At 33.7% G+C, this 23,183-nt stretch overlaps 1 protein-coding gene across 1 annotated transcript in view; it reads right to left on the reverse strand.

The window, feature by feature from the left end:
- The window catches only part of LOC148954821 (protein O-mannosyl-transferase TMTC2-like), a 261,000-nt gene that overhangs the window by 112,847 nt on the left and 124,970 nt on the right, over window positions 1-23,183 (reverse strand). Inside the window, exons 9-10 of the mRNA XM_089105236.1 lie at window positions 21,695-22,193; window positions 14,974-15,088 (exon numbers count right to left, since the gene is read on the reverse strand). Coding sequence (XP_088961362.1) covers window positions 14,974-15,088; window positions 21,695-22,193 — 614 coding nt within the window. The remainder of the gene's footprint in view (window positions 1-14,973; window positions 15,089-21,694; window positions 22,194-23,183) is intronic.

Genomic DNA, 23,183 nt, shown 5'->3' on the forward strand with positions numbered 1-23,183 from the left:
AGGAATAAACTGTGAAGGCTTAGCGAAACTTACTAAAGGAAGAAAAAAAAAAGATTTGCTACCCGACTGCGATGAGACCTGGGAGTAAGGTGCGAAATTTGGTGGAAGAAACCCTTAATAACAGAAAAAAGAGGCAAAGGTATATGTCTTAAAGGGGTCTCCTTTACCTACACAGATGACCTTCATCTGAATAATGGTGTTAGAAAAAATTCAAATTCTGAATTAGTTCCGCGAAATGAGTCACAAGAAAGTTCAAATTTGAATTTTAAACCATGGCTGCTTTTGAGCCATGTAGATGTAAAACAAGCCACTGTTCATGCTTGTTTACAAAGAATATAAGCCCACATTAGTACAAACAGAGAAGGCAATGCATCCTTTTGGGATAGCTGATATTGATAATTCTGGTCCACTCTTACGGTTACTCAATAACGAATCATCCTCATGTCTAGTCTGATTATAAATCAGTAAAGTTTAGTCGAATATCATATAGAGTGTATATCAGATAAAACACGGTCTGATAGTAGAAACAAATAAAGTGTAGCCAATTGTCCCTTATATTCAAATTAGCCTACAAGTAGATTGTATCCAAGAACTAAATAGAAATAATATTACGGTAACATTTACACAGGACGTTACAATTTATATTACAATAATTAACGTTCAAATTCCTAACTTTATACGGTTTAAGGTAAACTTAATAAACACTATATATTTATAATCAGAATTCAAAGGCGGTTCTTTTGAAATGTATATTGGAAAAATATATTTTGGGGGAATAATTTAAAAAAAAACGAAGGAGGTTAGTCTACTGAAATAAGGTCATTGGGAGCTATCTAATTTGGAGTGAGATCAACCACTGCTGGCCTCTCGTTGTTAAGTAAATCCGAAGCATCTACTAACCTTTGACTCTCTGAGGTGACACTTCCAATCGAATTTGAAAAAATTGTTTTTGAAGAAATTTAAAATAATTATAATGGGAAAAACATCAAGAGTTTACATTAAGTGCGCGATTCGTGTACAAGCTAACTGTAATCTTATTATAATTAGTTATAGTCTAATATAATAATTTTTTGTAAAAAGAAAAAATAAATAAATTAAAGACAATAATTAAGTGCTATAAAGATTTAAGCAAAACTTAGAATAAGCTTAGAAAGCAAAAAAAGTGCAAGGTAAAAGAACGAAAAGCAATATAAAAATAAGTCAGAACCTAAAAAATTACCAGGAGGTAAAAGCCAAGGACAAAATCCATTAAAAATAAGCCAAAAATTAAACCTCATCGTCACAAGCAAACTACAGTAGTTCAAGATAATAATTTTAACTCTAGCGATGTTTTGGATCTGAGAAAACGAACCGGCTCAGGAGAATCCTAGTTTAAACAATTGGTTTTCACCTGTGCCAACCCAAACACCCAAATCCCAATCCGTTGAACCCTAACACAAACTAAACAGTATCCACTTTTTTTTTGAAAATAAAACAGCTTTACACAACAAAAGAAAACTCGCAGTAATGAACAGAAATTCATTCTTGTAATTCTCCCAGATTCAAGCTTATCAATAAACAACAGATAATGAGCACCGAATTCAAAGTTATTTAGCCTTGCAACGGAATTATTGTCTCTCTTTCTTTGGCAAATAAAATAGTAATTAAAGCTGGGATAAAATTGGCAACCATTATATCGTAAAAATTGAATTTTAAAAAAGAAATTAGAACTAGTAAATGTGGGGCAAAACTTAATTAAAAATTGTTCAAAAAAAATTAGCTGAAAAACTACATTACTTTTCTAACACAAAGACTTTCAAAGAAAAAATTTGAATAATTTCACAAAATACAGGTTGCAAAAATTAGACATCCCCCCCCCACCTCTGAAAAATAAAGGGATAAGGAATTTGACCATAGAAGGACAATTAGCATAAAAACTTGTAAAAGTTATTGATAAAACATGAAACATATAAAAATATGATTATAAAAGACCTATCTTACTGAGAAAAAAAAACGGAATAAAAACTTGAAAAAAACCCTCAGGCTTAATTGAATTAAATAAAAAAAAGGCAGAATGGTTCAAGTTGAAAATATAGCCAAACGAAATTAAAAGGAAAAAAACTAAATGGAGTCAGTTAAACTCTGTTATACGCACTTATTGAACTTGCCGAACGAAACTAGTACGAAAAATGTACTAAATAAGTACAAAATGAGTAGCATTCATACTACAGAGCTGTGTGCCATGATTACTGTGTGTTATGTGTGTTACAAATTACTGTGCGCCATGAAGGCCAGGTATTTTTTTCTGCAGAAGGGCCACTTTTCTGATAAAAGAATAGCCCAAGAAAAAATTATGGCAACAAATCAAAAAGTGTGGCAATACTATAGATAATTAATTATTGTGTGTGTAGGTTCATAATAGTCCTTTTAGTTGTAGCTGATGACAAGAGGACCTGGAAACGTTATAAGGAGCTACCAGAAGGCAGCCCTGGTAAGCAAACCTTCAGAGTACAAGCAAGAGCCATTTGATAATGGCATAAGAGGTATAAGGTGAACAGCAAAAAAAAAAAAATAACTTATCAGATCCAAGCTGTGAATGAAGCCTTAACCCAAAAAGACATTAAAGCTGAAAAAAGAGAGATTACAGACAAAAACTTTATAAAACTGTCTCAAGTGATTAAAAATTCAAAAATAGTCAAAAAGCTCAAAAGTCTGAATAAACAAACAGGCATATGTTAAGCTGAAGACAGTTAATTAGAAAAGTTGGATCGAAATAGAAACAAATTGTTAAAACAAATATAAAAAATGTACATGGTCGTATATGGAACAGTTATATAGTGGTAACAGATATTGTTGAGAAAATATATACAATTATAAATGTATTTTTAAAACTCTTTATAAATATGAAATTGTTATCATATACAAAAAAAAAATTGTAAATATAGAAATGCAAATAGCAAAGTTATGTTATATGAAGTATTGCAAAGCCCTTACATAGAGGCTAATCATACTTATCAATTATAGTGCATAAATCTGTTTGTTGGAGTTGCTTTTGTTTAGTAAATATTTTAATTACAGTTAGGACTTATCATATAAAATTATTGACGGACTTAATTAAAAGTTGTAAAAAGAACAAATATTACAGTGATTAAATAAATTATTAGGGTACATAATTATTATTTGTTTTTAACAATTAAGTATCAGCATAACTTCGGTTAATATATATATTTATATATATATATATATATATATATATATATATATATATATATATATATATATATATATATATATATATATATATATATATATATATATATATATATATAACCTAAGCTATCCATGTAAATATAGTGAATTAAATGTTGAGTATTTGTGTTTTTTTTAGTTTTATATCATTCAAGAAGTATTCTACATTAATACTTCATAAGCAACTAACAAAACAATAATTGGAATTAATTCCAATGCTAAACTATACCGTGTATTATTTTTTTTAATGCTTTAAGTTTTAAACAGTAGTTAAATATCCTATCTAGTTTTGCGAATTAAAAAAAAGATACTTGTGTAACTTATTACACAATGCTTTTATATATATATATATATATGTATATATATATATATATATATATATATATATATATATATATATATATATATATATATATATATATACTATGTTTTAATTAACTTTAAGTTTTAACTAGTGATTTAATGTATATGTAAATGTTTGACTTCGAGTCAACGTATAAATAATTTTTATTGTGAAATAATCCGTCAAGTATTAAGTTTGAAAGAATAAGCCAGCAAGAAACATAATGTTTCGATTTCAGCGGGATATTATTTTTGGAGTAATTAAAAGAGAGAAAAGTAAATAAAAGTAATTAAACTTTACGAAATTGAGTGTTTCATTTCTACTACATATGTAAAACTATATACTTTTGTATGCATTCTAATGTGAATATTTATTTTAGATACAGCCTTAGATATTTTTTTTAGGAAATCAAATTTTTCGTAGCCTCCTTTTGGATCCATGTTTCTTTCAATCGCATTTTGACACATTTTTGGAAAGTAACAAATTTTGAAGACACTACAAATGTATCTTCATACTATCATCTCATACCATCAGAAACCAAACCATACTTGATCAACTGATATTTGGAAACTATAGCAGTATTAAAGACTTTGCTACAAGTTCATCAAAAGTGAGATATAATCAAAACTTAATTTAGGCCTAGAAAATGTACTACCTTGCCCAAATAGCTGAAAATATGTGGAAATGTTTTTTGCTGGAATAATATGTGGAAAGTAAAAAATCAATAATGTTATATGTAATTTATCCAAGATAATTCTAAAACGAAAAATAAACGGTATGTCAACCACATCACAAAGATAAATTAAATTATTAATGGGAATTAAATTTAAACTAAAAAAAAATTCATAAAACTTTTCTAATATAAATCTAATTTAAGCAAAACCACTAATATAATGTTTAAGCCGCTTGGGGTCAAGTTAAAACAGAAGTTGCTTATGAAGAAGGGTAAAAAGAGTATTTTTCAGTCCTAAAGACAGAGAAAAAGAGAAACAAGGATGAATTTCAAATTGAAATCCTTCGACAAAAAAAGAATTTGGCCTATATTTGACCAGAAACATGACCCTAAGGAAACCCATTGAGGGTATATGCACATAATGACCCAAAGATGGCAGCATAATAGCTGTAAACAATATTAATTTGTTTTAAAAGTAAAATATTGAGAATTGGGACAATTGGTAAAGCTTTCTAATTTAGTTAATTATTAATTTAGTAAAAATATATAAGACGCAAATATGAAGTTTTGTAATACCACTTTTTATTAAGATAAGGAACATATCCTGCCAAGTTCTGTTTAACGGGAAATTGAGAAATTACCACTTCCAAGCGATTACGTGGGAAGGTTTGGTTGATAAAATGTATAAAAGATACATTTTATCGGAAGGGGCGGACTGTTAATAACTAGATTTAGATCTGATACTAACTTTATGCAGGACTGACCTCTGGTCCGTTGTTTTTAGAAATACCTTGGAATCTTGTCTTATCATTGTAAGTGTCTAAGTATCTTATTTTATATTATTGTAGTTTCTGAGACTTGTGGTCTACTTGGGACAGCCAGTCCCAGTAGAATATCTATATCTGTTATTATTATATGTAAAATGAATAAAAGTATTGTATTTTTGACAATCTCTCTACGATCTACCTTTAGCCCTCGAACATACCCAGTTGGTACGCCTCATTAGTTCGGTCATACCCTAAGGCACGCTACCAAAGTTAAATTACCTTAGGGCCAGAGTTTATCTCCCCTATAAAGGGAGAATAAAGGCATCTACGACTACAACACCCAAAAACCATAAAATACACATCACAACAAAAGGAGCCTATGAGTCTACAGTTACAAGAGTCCGAACTGCCGACGGTGAAACAACGGAATTTGACGTTGAGTCAGGGGTAAAACAGGGGTGCCCCCTTTCGCCAGTTCTATTTAATTACATAATATACTGGATAATGACGAATTCGCTTTGCACCCAAAAAGGCTTGTCATCGGTCAGAGAGAAGACAACCTGATAGACCTTGACTTCGCAGACGATGTGTGTCACATGAGTAGCTCGTTGGCTGAGCCCCAAAAGATGGTAAACGATGTCTCCTGTACATCAAAGAAAACTGGCCTCATGATCAGAAAGTCTAAAACCAAAATCATGAAATCAAACGCCCCAAACCACCCAGATATCCATCTAGAGGGCGAAACCATTGAGATCATTGAAGAGTTCTGCTACCTTGGTTCCATCCTAACACCGGACGGAGATGTAGAAGCTGACGTTAGAGCTCGAATAAGAAAAGCATGGGGTGTCTTCACAAGCATGAAGAAGTCACTCTGGAAGAGACATGAAATTAGCATCAAAACGAAGATGAACGTCTACAAGGCAACTGTTCTATCGATCCTGCTGTACGCCTGTGAAACTTCGCCTTTAAAGGCCGAAGAAAGACGTTCACTAGAAGCATTCGAGCATCGCTGCATGAGACACATACTACGGGTCAGCCAATGGTTTCATATCTCAAAAGCTGAGGTTCGAAGACGTTGTGCCCAGAAGGCCCTCTCGGTAATCATAAGACAACGACGACTGAAATTCTTGGGACACACACTACGACGACCAATTGGAACTATATCCCGTGATGTCCTCACCTTTGACCCCCTTCCAACTTGGAAACGGAGACCAGGTGGCCAAAGGAAGAATCTTCTTTCAGACATTCAAGAATGACCTGGATCCTTGGGGTGGCTTCCGACGACACGGACGTCGTTGAGATAAGAACTGGCTGAAGATTGCAGAAGAAGCTGCTGCTGACTGATCGTGTTGGACTACGTCAGTCATCCCATCGTCCGTTTGTACCGGGCAGGATGGATCATCGTCTGGTTCTCGCCGAAATCAAAGTAAGTAAATGTTCGATATATATATTATTTTGCAAACCCATTCCTGGCAAAGCCAAATATATTGAAAATTTATCATTATAAGCGACAATTTGTTTTAATGAGAATGGCGTATTGTTTAATAATTGCTTTGGACTTTGCACAGCAGGTGTACAGTCAATGTCAGGACACAGTGCTGACCTTCATACACCAATTATAAGGAAACCACTTCATATTCTTTAGACGCACTGCATGCTCCTCAAAGCAGAGGCCAGATCAAAAATATGAGTAAGAGCCTTAACTACATTTTTACACAAGTAACAAAATTTGTAAACTACATAACAAACAGTCCATTATATATTAGATTATTTGCAAAGCTGCGTGAAGATATGGGAGCTGCGTACACCTTACTTTTGTACTACCGTGAAGTGCGCCAGCTATTCTTGAAACCGTGAAGTGCGCCAGCTATGCAAAAATGATTAGGAAGATACTTGAACTCAAAGAAGAACTTGCAATTTTGTTCGATGAAAATGACAATCATGACGCAAATATGCTTAGGGAAAATAATTTTGTATTATTAAACGTACCTATTTGATGGAAATTTTGGAAAACTTTTAAAAAACTCTGGAAAGCGTTTTAATTAATCGATGCAAGGGCTACAAATGGATCTATTGATTCAAAAAGAGAAATTGAAAGCTTGCATATAAAAATTATAGCTGTGGAAGACAAAATTGGGAAAAATAAGTTGACATGTTTCCGCTTTTTGAATTTATGCACTCAAGGTTATATAGAAGAAAACAAAAATCTAATATTGAACACTTGATAATTTTGTTGATTAATTTTCAAGATATTTTTATGATCTTGATTTTAGAAAATATGCGTGGATACAGAATTCATTTATCGACGAAGAAAAAGATGGAATTGAATTAACAAGTAATTAGAAAAAAACACTTAATTAAATTATCTAGTGAAACTTCTTTGAAACAACAGTTTCAAATGGATCTATTGATTCAAAAAGAGAAATTGAAAGCTTGCATATAAAAATTATAGCTGTGGAAGACAAAATTGGGAAAAATAAGTTGACATGTTTCCGCTTTTTGAATTTATGCACTCAAGGTTATATAGAAGAAAACAAAAATCTAATATTGAACACTTGATAATTTTGTTGATTAATTTTCAAGATATTTTTATGATCTTGATTTTAGAAAATATGTGTGGATACAGAATTCATTTATCGACGAAGAAAAAGATGGAATTGAATTAACAAGTAATTAGAAAAAAACACTTAATTAAATTATCTAGTGAAACTTCTTTGAAACAACAGTTTCAAAATTTATCTCTAATTAAATTTGGACTAGATTTTAGGAGTGAATATAAAATATTGTCGAATAAAACTTGAAAAATATTGCCGCCGTTCGCAACATCTTATATATGCGAAACAGGATTTTCTATTTTTACTACTACTACTGCTAACAGCTCACCACAGCACCAAGCCACCTGGGGCCATCACAGCTACCCATAACTCTCCTCCATCCCAATCTTCTCAAAGCCTCCCTCTTTACAATCTACAAAGACGTACCCATTTCCCTTAAATCTTTCTTTATGACATCTTCCCACTCCAACCGCAGACGACCTGCTTTCCGTTTAGCCCTAGACGGCGGGCTGGAAAGGACTGATTGAAATACAGTCAGTCAGTCGGGCACTTCGAACAATGCGTAGACAATGTCTCTAGAAATCATCGAGCAAATCTTCATCCGCTTTTCGGAGCGTCCATGCTTCGAACCATAATTGACCACTGCCATCACTGCAGCTTGTAATATTCTAGTCTTGGTTTGCAGACTTATCTTCCTATTCTTCCAAACTCAAGAATGATTTTTCTCTGTTTGCTCAAATGATATCGAAATAACGTGCTCGTTTGGTTGCAGAAAAGGAGCTTTGTGTAGCTATCTCCTCATTTACACAAGTATTTGAAAATTTTGGTCTGATAGGCAAGCACAGCCAATTCATTTAGAGACATAAATATAAAATTAGTATTCATTTTCTTTGATTGTATTTATTTGTCTTAATAACTTTTTTAATCCTGAATATTTGTGGGCTTGAATTATTTGATAAAATAGATGGGAGCCGCCATATGTACACATAGTTTAAGAGAGAAGTTAAAATAAAGGTTGGAAACCACTAATGTACTTAGTGACGACTTTGGACACTCATTTTTTAAGGGACATTAATGACGATTTTGGACATTAATTTAGTTAGTGCTACTTTGACTCTTCATCAATTCCAGAGTTTGGAACGGTTACACTGTAATTTATAAAACAATTATGAAATAATTGTCTTCCAGTTACGACTACTTGAACAAGTCCATCATGGCCTAGTCGAATGGAGCTGGAAAATTGAATCGCGTACATATTTCAACATTTATGGAGTACTTACTTGCATTATTTAGACAGTTATTTGGTATAATTCACTTACTTCAAGCACCACGTCTTAATATCTGATTAACTAAAAAATAAAAAGTTTTTGTAACCGAAAGTAAGGAGTGACGTTAAAACTCAAAACGAACAGAAATTATTCCGTATATGAAAAGGGCTGTCTCCCCCTCAACGCCTCGCTGTTTACGCTAAAGTTTTTTATTGTTTACAAAATAGAGCTGTGAGAAAGTCAAACTTTAGCGTAAAGAGCGAGGCGTTGAGGAGAGGACAGCCCCTTTCATATACGGAATAATTTCTGTTCATTTTAAGTCTTAACGTCGCTCCTTACTTTCAATTAAAAAAAAAATTGTTTTTTTATTTAATTTCTGAACCTTTTCGAATTAATGTAGGTTTTGATTTCGGCTCACCGTACATGAATAATTGAAACAAAATTTGTATATTAATTTTACTTTTATTTGGTTAAATGGCTTTCTCGAAAGTTGTTTAATTTTATTTACGAACGTTTTTTTAGTAATAAATATAAGTAACTTACGAATTAACATACGTAACGAACTTCTATATTCATATATTTTTAATATGTATATTAGGGGGTTCGTCCCCTAGTCAATACCTCACTCTTTATGCTTTTGTTTGAATTTTGTTCCAATTCTTTAAAAATGACCACTTAGTCACAAAGGCCGTTAATTAAAAATGGCTCTTATGAAAGTACTAAAAAATCTTTGGCTTAAAGAAGGAGGTATTGAATAGGGGGCCAACCCAACCATATACGTAATGTTTTCTGTTCGTTTTAAGTTTTGATGTTGCTCCTTACTTTCAGTTGAAAAACTAGTTTTTTTATTTAATTTCTGATCTTTTTTTTAATAATGCTGGAAAATCAGGCGCCCCCTTCATAGAAGTGTATCTTTTCCCATGAAAACTTCCTCCATGGAAGGATCCACCCACATAAAACCCCCAACCAACCCCACCCCCATCCCCCCACTACCAGTAAAATTCCCCCTGAAAACGTCTGTATACTTCCCAATGACCAATACTATATGTTAACTTTGGGTAAATATCATAACTTTCAGCCCTCCCCGGGGCACTTTGGGGGATTAAGTTATCCGAAAAGACAGTTATTATATTTTCGACCATGCTGAACAAAATGGCTATCTCAACATTTTGATCGGGCAACTTTGGGAAAAAATGAGCGTGGGAGGGGGCATAGTTGCCCTCCAGTTTTTTGGTTACTTAAAAAGGGCACTAGAACTTTTAATTTCCGTTCCAATGAGCTCTCCCACGATATTCTAGGACCACTGGATCGATAGAATCACCTGTGGGAAAAAAATAAACAAAAAACATATAAACTCGCATCCGTGATCTTTCTTCTGGCAAAACATACAAAATTCCACATTTTTGCAGATAGGAGTATGAAAACTCTACAGTAGGGTTCACTGATACGCTGAATCTGATGGTGTGATTTTCATTAAGGTTCCATGAATTTTAAGGGGTCTTTTTTCCTTTTTTAGAAAATCAGCCAAATTTTTATCAGGCGCGTTACTTTTGACAGGCAGGACTAACCTTGATGAAACTTATATATTTGAAATCAGCATTAAAATGTGATTCTTTTGATATATCTATTGGTATCAAAATTTTAATTTTTCCATTTTTTTGAGTTTCGTTACTATTGAGCCTGGTCACTCCTTACTTACAGTACGTTACCACGAACTGTTTGATCAAGTAGACTTTGAATGTGAGCATATTAGTTATGGGTAGAAGGGGTTTTGGGAGTTGGGGGAGGGGACAAAAAACTTTAAAAAACGAATAATTTTTTTTATATATTTTATTGTTCCGTTTTTAGAGTCAGGCAAGCGTTTAGGGAGGGTGGGGCTCGAACCCCGTAACCCCTCTGGATAAGGCCTTGGATATCAGCATTCAAATTAGACTTTCATTTAATTGCCTAAAAACTTTGTTACTCGAAAAGTAATTATTGGAGTCGCCTATATGCTTTTTTGAAACATCATAGTCGATGGGTGGTTAAGAGCTCATTGAATGTGATATGTCAACCCTGTGCTTCAAATATCGTGATGAGCAAACAGCATTAACAATCATTAAAAAAAGCATTATTTATTTCTTAAAACTGGCATGCTAACCATATGCTTAACATGAGATTTTTTGCTAAATCTTGAGAATATGGTATACACCACTCGCGGCAATGCTGTAAATAACTTCAATTCAAGATTTATTTGAAAGCTGTTGGTCTTCAGTTCAAGAAAAACCAATTTAAGTTTTGCTTTAAACAGATTTAAAAGAAAGCCCTTGGTGTACTTTTCACTGATAAAAGTGTCTAAAATGCTGGGATTTATAGCCTCAAGTGAAAGAGTACTATAAACTTAGAAAACAAGGGATCTCCACGAATTTAAAGTTTTAGAATGTTCATTCTCGGAGATAGGCTAAACTTAAGTTTTTTTTGAAGGCACGAATTCAATAGACAAAGGACAAAGTAAATAAATAATCTTATTAGTGCCTGATCGTGGTCGAATCAAGTAGTTTGTCGTAGTAAGGAGCGACTCGGGCTAAAATAGTAAACGAAACTGAAAAAAGGGAGTTTTGAAAACAATTAATATATTAAAATATCTGGCTTTTTACTCTGATTTCAAATATAGATAATTTCGGAGACCACACTGCCTTTCCATGACGATAAATAAAAGTTCAAATAGGGATAAAATCCTTTTAATAGACAGTGATGATGAGTGGATGCGTCTTCCAAATCGTTTGTTTGTTTGTTTGTTTGCTTTTCCTTCTTTTGTTTTTTTCTCCAGGGGTCATCGTATGGAATCAACGGTTCTAGAACATTCGAAGAAGACTTATTAGAAATAAAATCGAACCTTAACTGACCTTTTTAGCTGTCAGAACGGATAGGGCCAAAACGAAGTAGCATTTTCTGCATTTTGTGGCGTAAAATATAAATTTTAGTCCAAAGGACTAAAATTTATAAAATAAAGGAGTGAAAGTTATTAGATAGGCAATCGGTTTAAATTTACCAAGAAGTTTTATATAGAGCTTCCCAGTTTCAGAGGCAGTAATGCCTCACATTGGCGCAATTATAGTACAAAGTCGTCTCTAGGCCCTCATCATTCCCTGGAATATTTTGGTCTGCGCTCTTCTCCGTCAGAGAGGTAGAAAAGGGGGGGGAGGTATCATAGGTGGCGACACAATTTTTCTTTGGGGGGGGGGTACTAGTGCTATCAGGTACATTATTTTCACCGAGTTTAAATAGTAATATTTTTCATTTCTTATACAATGTTTAATGCTTTTGTTTCGAACGGGGAGGCACCCCCTACAGGCGTCTATGAAAAACATCCCTGGAAAACAGGTTTGCACAAAATGTTTTCGTTGAAAGCCGTGGAAATGATTACCTTCTAAATATTTTTTATAATTTCCACTCCCAACCTCCTAATGCATATTCAAAGGGCACATTTTTCAAAGATGAATATCATTTGAGTTATTTTGTTACAGATGTTAAACTTTAATGTAATAAATGATAGTTAAAGGACGGAATAGTAGCCCTCCTTCGTATTTAAGGCCTTCAACTTAATCTGCTCATCGTAAAAGGCCTTCAACTTTAAGGCCTTCAACTTAATCTGCTCATCGTAAAAGGCTATAAGTAAAGGGTAGCCCTTATCGATAGAAACTAAAAAATACCTACAAAATTCTAAAAAAATTTTGCTTACAACATATGCATCAACATTATTTATTATTCCTGCTGATTCTGAGTATGCAAAACTGAACAGAATAGAGTTTCTCATTGAAAGCTATAACTAAACAGTGAATACGAACAGAAATTATTCCTTGTATGATGGGAGGGGCTGTCCCTTCCTAAGCCATCGTCTTAACGCTGAAGCCTGACTTGTCACAATTCTCTAAGAAAAACTGCTCAAACGCAAGGCCCTTTGTATTGGAAAAAGAATTAATGTTTAAGGAATCAAGACTTTATAGACCTGAGAAAATTCGCCTGATATTCGAAAACTGTTACCCTAAAAAAGGCAAGGGATCTTAACGAAAATCCTACCATTAGATTCAGAATATCAGAGAACCCTACTGTGTAGGTTTCAACCAATACAGTGTGGAATTTTGCATATTTTCCCGGAATAAAGATGACGGATGCCCCCTCCCAATCCCTTTTTCCCAAAGAAATCAGATCAAAATTTTGAGACAGCCATTTGATTCAGCATAGCTAAAAGGTCCAATAACTATGCCTTTGGGCATATCATGACCCCCATAGTCCCTGGGGAAAGGGCTGTCAGTCCCTGGGAAAAGGGCTGTAAGTTACGAAATTTTTGAGTTGATCACAAATAGCATTTGTTATTGGGAAATATTCTGGGGAAGTTACAGGTTATTGGGAATTAATTCCATATATTTTGGGGCGTGCCCCCTTTTCAACCCTCCAATCTGTATGCTGAACTTTTGCTTTTTGTCGCAATTCGTTAAGAAGGACTGCTCAAACGCAAGAGAGGTGGTTGGAGGGTGGTCAAAGAGAGGGGGGTTGAGGAGGGGGAAAACCCACCTAACATATAAGATCATTTATATTTGTTGTAAGCTTTAACCTCGCCTTTTTTTTTTCTTTTGAGAAAACTTGCTTTTTTGTCTAATTTAAAACAAGTGGAACTGAGTGGATTCCTGTAAACCATTGGCCGATGACCTTTTACGAATTTTCCACAGTTCATTCAAATGAGGCTTTGCATATTTAATAACTTAATGGCCTGCGTTCCGTAATTTGAAATGTGACTACGTTAGTAAATTAGCAAAAGATATAATAAGCTTCAAAGGGCTTTGAATTGGCTAATAAGAATTAAAAAGTTCAGCAAACTTAGGATTACCATCCATGAGCCGTACAAGCAGTTCTGTGAATTATACAAAATGTGTGAACTACGTCAATGTTCTGTTCTTCTGCATTGTTCTAGTTAAGCCAATATTTGGAAGCAAAAAAAAAAGAGAAAAAGACAGATTGTTTGCTTAAAGTTATTGAAGCCTGAATTTTTGGCCAGGGATGAACAGACAAAAGTTCAAACGGGGTTAAGTCCTTTTATTAGACATTGGAAAAAGATACAAAAAATCTAGATATTTCTAGCACTTACACCAGTAGTCGTCATGAGCAGAAAGTTTTTTCTGCTGACGACAGCCACTGGTGTATGTGGTAGAAATATCCTGATTTTTTGTATCTGTTTTCACTGTCTAAGAAAAGGACATATCCCCATTTGAACTTTATTCGTTCTTCATAGAAAGGCAATGTGGTCTTGGAATGAAAAAAAAATTCATAAATTAAGGTGACGGCCTACGTCGAAAACTGGCCAGAGATAGAGAAACAATTGTTGACTAGGGACCAACTTTTTTTTCGTCCATAACTGTCAACAAGATTAGTCAAAAATTCCTTGGCCTTATCGCTCAAATTTTAGCTACAATTGCAGGGTGAAGACACCATAAAATATCAATTACACTCAAGGTTTTTTCAAGCAGCCAAACCTGCTTTGCGTTGCATAGTTTGACAGATAAGCTTATTTGCCTATCACCTATTCAATAAACCTTTTTTGCTTGAGACCCAACTCAGAAACGTAAGAAGTACACTAAAACATACAATCTAAATATATAATGGGACAGTATCTGCAACTCTAGAAAAAAAGCTATTTATAAGAATACCATTTATCTTTGTGCAGAAATGCAGCAAAGATGTATAACCACCTAACAAGCTCAGTAGATTGACCATCAGTCTCTCCATCTCGACGCCTTCCAACTCGATGTTGCCTTTTTTTTATTAGTGCAAAGTAAACTATTCAAAATATCTTCCATTTTGGGTATTAACTGCATTTAAAAAGGCGATAATAGACCGTTGCGTGTGGATGCAGGTAGATAATTGGACTAAAGGGGAGTTGGGGGAAAGGTTTCATTTTTTAAACAAGTATTCAGAAAGTTCAATAGGTCCGCCTTGCGTGGTTGGGGGGGGGTGAGTTAAAACAATAAGGGACAATTTGTTTAGGAGGAGCAAGCCGACTTTTGATTTTGAACTAAATAATTTTGGTCTGATCCTTGCAAATAATATAAGCTAAGAGTTCTTTTTTGTACCTAGTTTAATAGATAATTTCAATACTACTTACAAATTGTAGTAGACATCTGCCATATTTGGTCGGTGATGAACAGCCATTTTGTAAGCAAACTCCGCCTCTTTGATCAAACCTTTTTCAGCGAGAATGTTTCCGAGGTTGCCCCAAGCTACAAAAAAAGGTAAATAGGAAAAGCTAGCTTTAACTTTGCTTTCAAGTATCTTGGTTGCAGCAATAGCTACAACCGAGTAAAGGGTGAACTGTGGCCCATATTAATCAAAATTTTAAAAATCTGTTTAAAAAAAATTCTAGAGAGAAATCAAATGTCATTTGTAGTTGATTCATGAAATATAACTTTTGTTTTGATCAATCTTAATAGTAAAATATTATTTTGAAAAAAAAATACAGCGATCTTTTAAAAGAGCCTAAAACCCCTTAAAAATAGCATCAGATCAAAGCATTAACTTAGCTTTCAAGCATCACATTAACAGAAATAAAAAGAAAAAAACTGAGGTAAGTAAAGAGCAAAGTTGAAATTTAAAACGATGCAAAAATTATTGCTTTACAGTCAATCTTACATATTTTGATAAAACTAGAGCAAGTAAACCAGTTGATGATATTTCTCTATGTCTTTATTATTATAGAAGACTAGCGCTTTACTGAAAACACAAAACAATATAGGAGTTTTGCACGGTAAAAGCAAGCCAATTAAGAACACGTTTTACAGTATAAAAATAAAGCATTCTTGGACTACTACTTCTTTTTTTCGTTAAATTTGGTATCACTTCTTCACAATGAGCTCAGAATAATGATTGGATTTCGTTTTGGTTCTGAGAAGGACATTTCATGATTCGTTTGTAGACAAGTCCGAAGTGAAGCCATCTTGATAATATTAGGACTATAGATTAGCTTTAGAGTTCGTATCATAACTTGAAATTCTTCGTTGTATAGAGAGAAATAACCGGATTTCCAGAGTTCATATTATAGCTTATTTGATAGCGTATTTCTTACAATTCAAAATTGTATATTACCTACTATTGGTGTTTTGACTGGCTAGATCAAAATGTTACCTAGTAAATCAATCCATTATTTCTGTTTCTTGTTCAATGACTTTGCGGATATTAAAATAATATTTATTTTTATGCTTTTGTTTTTAAGAAGATTTTAATTCTTTACTGAAAGTTACTGATATCACAGCTGGTGTAAGACTATAAAAAGCATTACAGATCAGTTTGTAATTGTCAGGCTACGTACTCCCTTTTGACTCCTAAATCAATATTCTTGTTGCGAATGCTTGGTTTTTATGTTTTCAGTAAACCACTAGTTTTCTATAAGCATACAGACATAGGGAAATATCATCAGTTCGTTTATTTGCACTGGTTTTATCGATACATGTAACATAGACTGGGAAGCAATAATTTTAGTTCGTTTTAAGTTTCAACTCCGCTCTTTACTTCCCTTAGAAAAGCTTTTTTTTTTAAATTAATCTTTGACCGTTTTTTATTTAAATTTTATGTAGAAGCAACACTGCCATTATCTTTTTTACTTTAATTTGTCTGGGGGAAAGGGGCAGCCCCTCTCAAATACGGAATAAATTCTGTTCGTTTTAAATTTTAATATTGCTCCTTACCTCCAGTTGAAAAAAAAATTATTAAATCTAAGTAAACTCTCCTAGTTTCGAAGGTAGACCTTTTAGAAATAAAATAACTTTAAATATTGATAGAAATTCCTATTTCCTTTTCAGAAACCTAAGCAACATTTGCGAATCTCTCATACATTTTTATGAAATAATACCGTAAATCCTTATTTCTAAAAACAATAATTATGATTTTTCAAAAATTTTGGGATTAACATTTTAGCATATTTTAGATATTTAATTCCATGCAAATTAAGCAAGAAAAAATGCATTCTTCTATATCAAAAATGAACTGCACACTAAAAAGTAATTTCTAAAATATTCATCACCCGTCAATTTCCTTGGCATCCTAAAAGTAGGTGTTTTTTTAAACAAGATTTTCAAGGTTTTCAAAACCCAAGCAAAATCACCGCGTCTCTCATAAATTTTCGCGAAATCATACCGTATAACCTCATTTTGAAATATAGAAGTTTTGTTTATTTTTAATGTGTGACTTGATACAAACACCACTTTGCACATTCATCGTCCACATAATTCAATTCTGACTCAAAGGTTTCAACAACCTTCTTGGTATAACTAAATTCGATAATGAGAAGGGCATTCCAAAAATCGTGAAATTTCTGTCAACAAGGTAATGAACCGTTTTTATACGACTGTGAAGGAGTTGTACTTGTGGACTTTTTATAAGGTTGAAGACTTGTCATAGGAGCCTGTAAAGTAAAAGTTTTGAGAAGCTTGCGAGCAGAATTAGGCAAAAATTGTCCAGGAGAGCTCCATCGTGGAATCCTCTTCCATCACTCCCTAGCACATTCTTCATACGCTAAAAAAGAAGGTCGGAGAAAAGTTCGGCGGGAATTGCTGCCACATCCACCTTATAGCCTAGACCTAGTTCCATCTGACTCTTGTTTATTCCCCAACTTTTTCACTTGGGAAATGGCACTAGCAGTACCATTTCCAGTGCAATGTGGCACTTGAAGGTGATGGAATTTATGGAAAGCACGTAGATATGGGCAAAATCTTTGAAATGAGCTATTTAACATCTCTCTATGATATTCTGCTATTAAGCTAGTCCTGGTAGAAAAAGAAAAGAGAAAAGAAGAAACATCGGTGCTACCCATGCAAAAAGTGATTCTCCTTGTTGTTTAAGGTGGAGGACTTCAATTCTCCTATACGTGGTTCCCGACGATGTTTATTCCAATGGTACACTTTTATTGCTATCTGGCGCCATTTTTTGAAGGGTATCAGGCTTCTAATTGAAATCCCCGTGCATTTGCTTTACAATAGACTTTTACTTTTAAGATTAATCGAAATAATAGTTACTATACCTAAATCGGTGTCAGATGGCAATTTTTTCTCATTAGGGAGTTTTTCTTTCAAAACACGTTTTTCAACTTTTGGTTACTATGCGCTATGGTTTGCCTTTTACTAGGTTACAGATACTGTTGCAACCATGATGGCACTTACAGATGGTAGAATTTATAAAAAGCCCCTAGCTTTTGAATGAGCCATTAAAAGGGGGCTATATACCGATCCCTTTTATTACAAATTGGTAAAATGGTAGACAATTTCGCTACCTATCTCATTAGATGAGAATACAGAATTTTCATTGAATCTATTAAAGTCTATAATGAAGCACTTAATTCCTAAGTTCTGAAGCCCGCCTTTACACAGGTATAACATTAATTCATGTCAAGACTAGAACAATCTGAACCTCTAATAGGGATTTTTTTAATAATAAATTTTTAAAATGATTTCTGACGGTTGCATTTGAAATTTTGAATGTACTCTAGAGCTCCGTAAAGGGGGGTGGGTTGAGCCAGTCAATTGCAAGTGGATGGAGTTAACTTTGTGTCTTTTAACTTTGTTTATTTTTTAGAATAGCCTACCCACTTCATTGAATAATTGATCCCTTTACTCTTCATCCTCTTACAACTAGCCCCCTTTGACTTTTTAGCCCTCCTTTGACTTTCTTTTTGTTTTAATTGCAGGCTTTGCGGCTCCGCCAACGATGTGCCTCTAGTCCTTATTATTACCTCAGTTTTTACTTTTGAGGTATTTATTCTACCTTCTCTTGAACGCCTCAAGAGAAAGATTTTCCGGAATTATCTCTGTTGGTAGGGCATTCCATGTGGTGGCAGATCGTTTGGCAAAACTCGTGTTCAAGTATTTCTGGCAGGGTGTGCCCTACATACGGTAGTTCTGCCAAGCGAGTTGATCGCAAAGGTTTTAATCTGTCTAGAACGAGTTCCCATACCTCCTCAGATAGAGGGCAGTGCATGTATCTGTAGAACAAGGACACTGACGCCACGTCAAAACGATACTGGATTGCCTGTAGGGGCTTAGCCTAAAAGTTTCAAGAAGTTTCCGCGCAAACTGCTCGGTTTTGGACAAGTTGAAAACCAGCGGTGTTGCTAATTGGAGCACCAGCAAAGAGAAAGCTGGACTGTTCCATGACTGGTCTGCTACATGACGTGAATAGTGTCAAAACGCCCACATTGACGTCACGAAAAACTGCTCAAATTTCAGGGCAAACTCCTCGGTTTTGGACACGTTGAAGAGGAGTGATGTGGTTAATTGGAGCAGCAAAGAGAAGGCAGGAATGTTCCATGAATGGTCTGCTACATAACATGAATAGTGTTAAAATAGACTCGTCAGGGAGGATACTTGTGTATCTTAGGGTGACTTGCAGGTTCTGGTGGAAGGATGTGACTTTATTTTTATAGCTTCTCCTAGCCCCATTGTATTACAAAGGGGTGATCACTTTGAAATACATGTTCCAATATCTTGATTTAATGGAATGCCAATAAAGGTTAAATTGGAATATTTATATTTTTCAAGAAATTTTAAAGAGTGTAGACTTTAAAAGAGTGTAGCCAAGAAATTTTAACTTATAGCCTTTGTGAGACAAAATAAGTTTATTTTTGTTCAGTTATAAACATACAAAGGAAACAGAGCGCAGATAAAGAAAAATGTAAATGAAAAAACTGAAAAAATCGAATTCTAACCAATAACAGAAAAACAAATCGAAAACAGAAGATTAATTGAAACACCAATCCTAAATAATGCTAAATGACAGGAATGGAAACAAACAATTTAGATTAGTACCAAACACATGGAGCTCTACATAATTCACAAAATCTATGGATTGGACACAAAAATTATTGCAGCTTTGGATCTGCTCAATTCTTCATTGGCAACTATACAGTTTGTTACATATTCTACAATATTTTGTGAATACTTTCTAAGTCCATGTTATTCAAAGTCTTTGATACGACAAAAATAAATAGTTTATCCAACTGAAAATTGTACCATATGCCAAACTTTATTTTTCTACTTTGATATTTATAAATCTTCAAGCGGCTGACTATTTACAAATACATAAAAAACAAATGTGATAAAACTGAAATAAAACCAAGCCTTCTTTATTTGTTATTACGCTTTGTCGATACGTACGTATATACGATACGTACTATAAACCTTGTCGATCCGTACGTAATCCTTCTAGGAGCTTGTGTCATTTTAAAACTCATAAGCTTTTCTTGGTTTCCCTCTGCAATAAAACCTATTTACGTACGTATATACGATACGTACTATAAACCTTATCGATACGTACGTAATCCTTCTAGGACCTCGTGTCATTTTAAAACTCTTAAGCTTTTCTTGGTTTCCCTCTGCAATAAAAGTTCTTTCAGTATCCAACATCTTTCTACTAGTTGGAATTACAGGAGCAAGTTGTAAACTGAATAGAATAGAAAGAAAATATAAGTTTATGTTTGAGCAAGAGTCATTGCTTTACTGTGATGCCCGAATGTTTTAAGTTAATGACCCATTTTATTTATTTTCTAAGTAAAATTGTTGTTAAAAATAAGCAGTAAAACTGAGAAACGTTCTAGGCTTGAGATTCATGTTAGAATGACTATCCATAAAAACATGACACATTAACTGCTTTAATTGTTATGTAGCAGTATTCTTTCGGATTTCCTAGATTTTATAAGTAAGATTTTCTAAGATAATTTTTGAAATTTGTTTGAACTTTTTTAACATAAATATTTCTTATCGTTTGAATCATTGGGAAGAAGACAAAAAAATAGCAAAGCTTTCAAAATCTTTTGAATATACAATAGTAGTTATTTATATAACGTTTATAAAGTTCTTTACAACGCTTATATGCTCCTATATACTTATATACTCTATATACTTTCATATAACTTTTATATACAGAGTAAAGACGTCTACTCAGTTCTTAGTCAGTAATTTAGGTTAATGCTTTGTAATTTTCGCACGTTTTGTCTCGCCATGCCTTTGGTTACTACATAACCCACTTAAGTAACCTACGCAGAACATTCCTTTCAGATCTGAAGTGCTTGTATACTCATAATGGGAAGCCTTAGCCACTGTAGCAAAACAGAAAGCCATTAGAACCCCTTTTGATATTGTGAGTACCTCTGTGAGAGCATGCAGTACCAAAGTATAATGTATAAAAGACCTAGAGCCGAACTGGCCAGAATCAGTTACTTTCGTGGTTTAATAAAGGTAGCTGCAAATTGTAAATGTAAGTAATTCTATATTATATATTTTATTTTAATCTATTTTAGTTTTATATACATATTTTAGTTATATCTTTTTAGTTTCTAGTTTCCATTTTTTTTTTTACGCTGAAGACCTCTTGTTATATACGGGCGAAATATTCGTTGGATTTTTTTTGTTTTTCTTTGCTTTCATTTACTGGCCCACCATTTATTTAGATGTATCTAAACCCTAAAGCTTGAGTTCCTGAATGCCTTTCTACTTTATTCAATATATTGTGAAACATGTTCGAACAGTAAAATCACCATAATAACACAGTATAAGTACATATGAACATTAGCGAAAAGTCCTATGCTCTCCATTAAAAATTTTTTACGCATATCATTCTAGACGTCTCTTCATGACTCCGCCTCTTCGCGCACACGCAATGATACATGTTTAGCGTACTACATATCCTGTGATCTGGCTGAATGCCAAGAAGCAATTGAAACTATTTATGTGACGTACTGGGAACTTCCCAGTCAGCGCGCTATGATGTGTGTCATTTTTGAACAAACTTTGCGCTACTGTTCATACTTATACTGTATAACAATAAGACAAAGAATCACTTACATTTTGGTGGGTTATAAGGTATTCCAGACTTGTATAAAGATTCCTCATTATACCAGTCTTGATTCCGTAAAAAAGTTCTCCATGACAGTGTAACAAGCACAATTAACATCAGCATCACAATGTTTTTATTTCTTGTCCTTTTATAAAGCTTCTGAGATCCCAAGCCAAGTAATAAAGAATATCCAATGCTCGGTATATAAAGAACACGTTCAGCAACCACAAATCCAACGTAAAAGAATAAATTTGTTGCTGGGATATAAGCAATTACTAAAATCCCTAAAGATATCACAGTACTAGATAGTGATTGGAATTTTTCTCTATAGTGCTCTTCTAAGAAGAATTTCTTAAACGGATTCCAGACTGCAATAGAGATTGATGCGTAAAAAAGAAGAGAAAGCAAATTGCGAGAGTCAAATATGCTTTCTATCAAGGGAATCGAATCCATTGACCAATCAAAGCTGAGGTGTCGTGGATAAACGAGTAGGATGAAGTTCACAACCTAAAATTAATATGCTTTGACGTAAATTATACACAAATATTATATAATATTTCCTACTTATATATTATAACGGGTCAACAGAGAGCTAAAATTTATGAAAAGTAGCTATACTAGTAGTAGATGTCACCAAGGCCGTACCCAGGATTTTTGTCGGAGGAGGTCCCGCTCAAAGATTTTTTCGGGGGGGGTGGGTACACAAAAAAAACATAGAAAATTTGTTTATAGCCATTTTTGTTACGTTTTTACGAGTCAAGAAAACATTTCGGGAGGGGTTAAAACCTCCTACCTCACCCCCCCTCTGGGTACGGCCTTGGATGTCACGTGGATTAATAAATTCTAAAAAAAAAAAAACTAAGGAAAATATAATTAAACTCATTATGTTTTATTCCATTTAAATCCTAAAGTGTTCATATGCCCTTGGTTTAAATGGCTTCGGCAAATTCCCTCTTTAAATATAGACTTGGGGGGGGGGTGATTGTAAATGAATAGGTAAATTTCAAAAGGAGATTGAAGCAAAGTACACGCCTCATGGCTAAATGTCTAAAGAAAACCCAACGAACAGTATTTGAATTGACTGTTTTTCATTCTACAAAGTGCAAAGATATTAATTTTGTGGCTTGAGGAAATTTCCTATGGACTTCCTTTTTTTCTTTGTTGGAATCAGGAAGTGCATCTCTGGTTAGAATAAATTCATCCTTTACATTTTTTTTGGGGGGAGGGGGTGTTAGGGGTAGAGAATCAATCAGTTTAAAACAACAGCAGTAGTAGCACTAAAAGTTTCATGGCTTAATGTTTCAATGATTAATCCAGCAAAATAAAAATTGATTGAGTATTCTATTTTACTCAGACAGAAAAAGTTTTCAATTTTAGGGATTAGAACTAATTCTCAATAGAAAACAGAATATCAAAAAAATACGCAAGAAAGGAGAATTTACAGAGAGTAATTAGTTTCAAGTAGTATTATTGTCTTGTATTATTTTATAATTAAAC

The sequence above is a fragment of the Artemia sp. Qi Xiang Cuo genome, chromosome 2 (assembly GCF_049724085.1).
Source record: "Artemia sp. Qi Xiang Cuo chromosome 2, ASM4972408v1, whole genome shotgun sequence".
NCBI lineage: Eukaryota > Metazoa > Arthropoda > Branchiopoda > Anostraca > Artemiidae > Artemia > Artemia sp. Qi Xiang Cuo.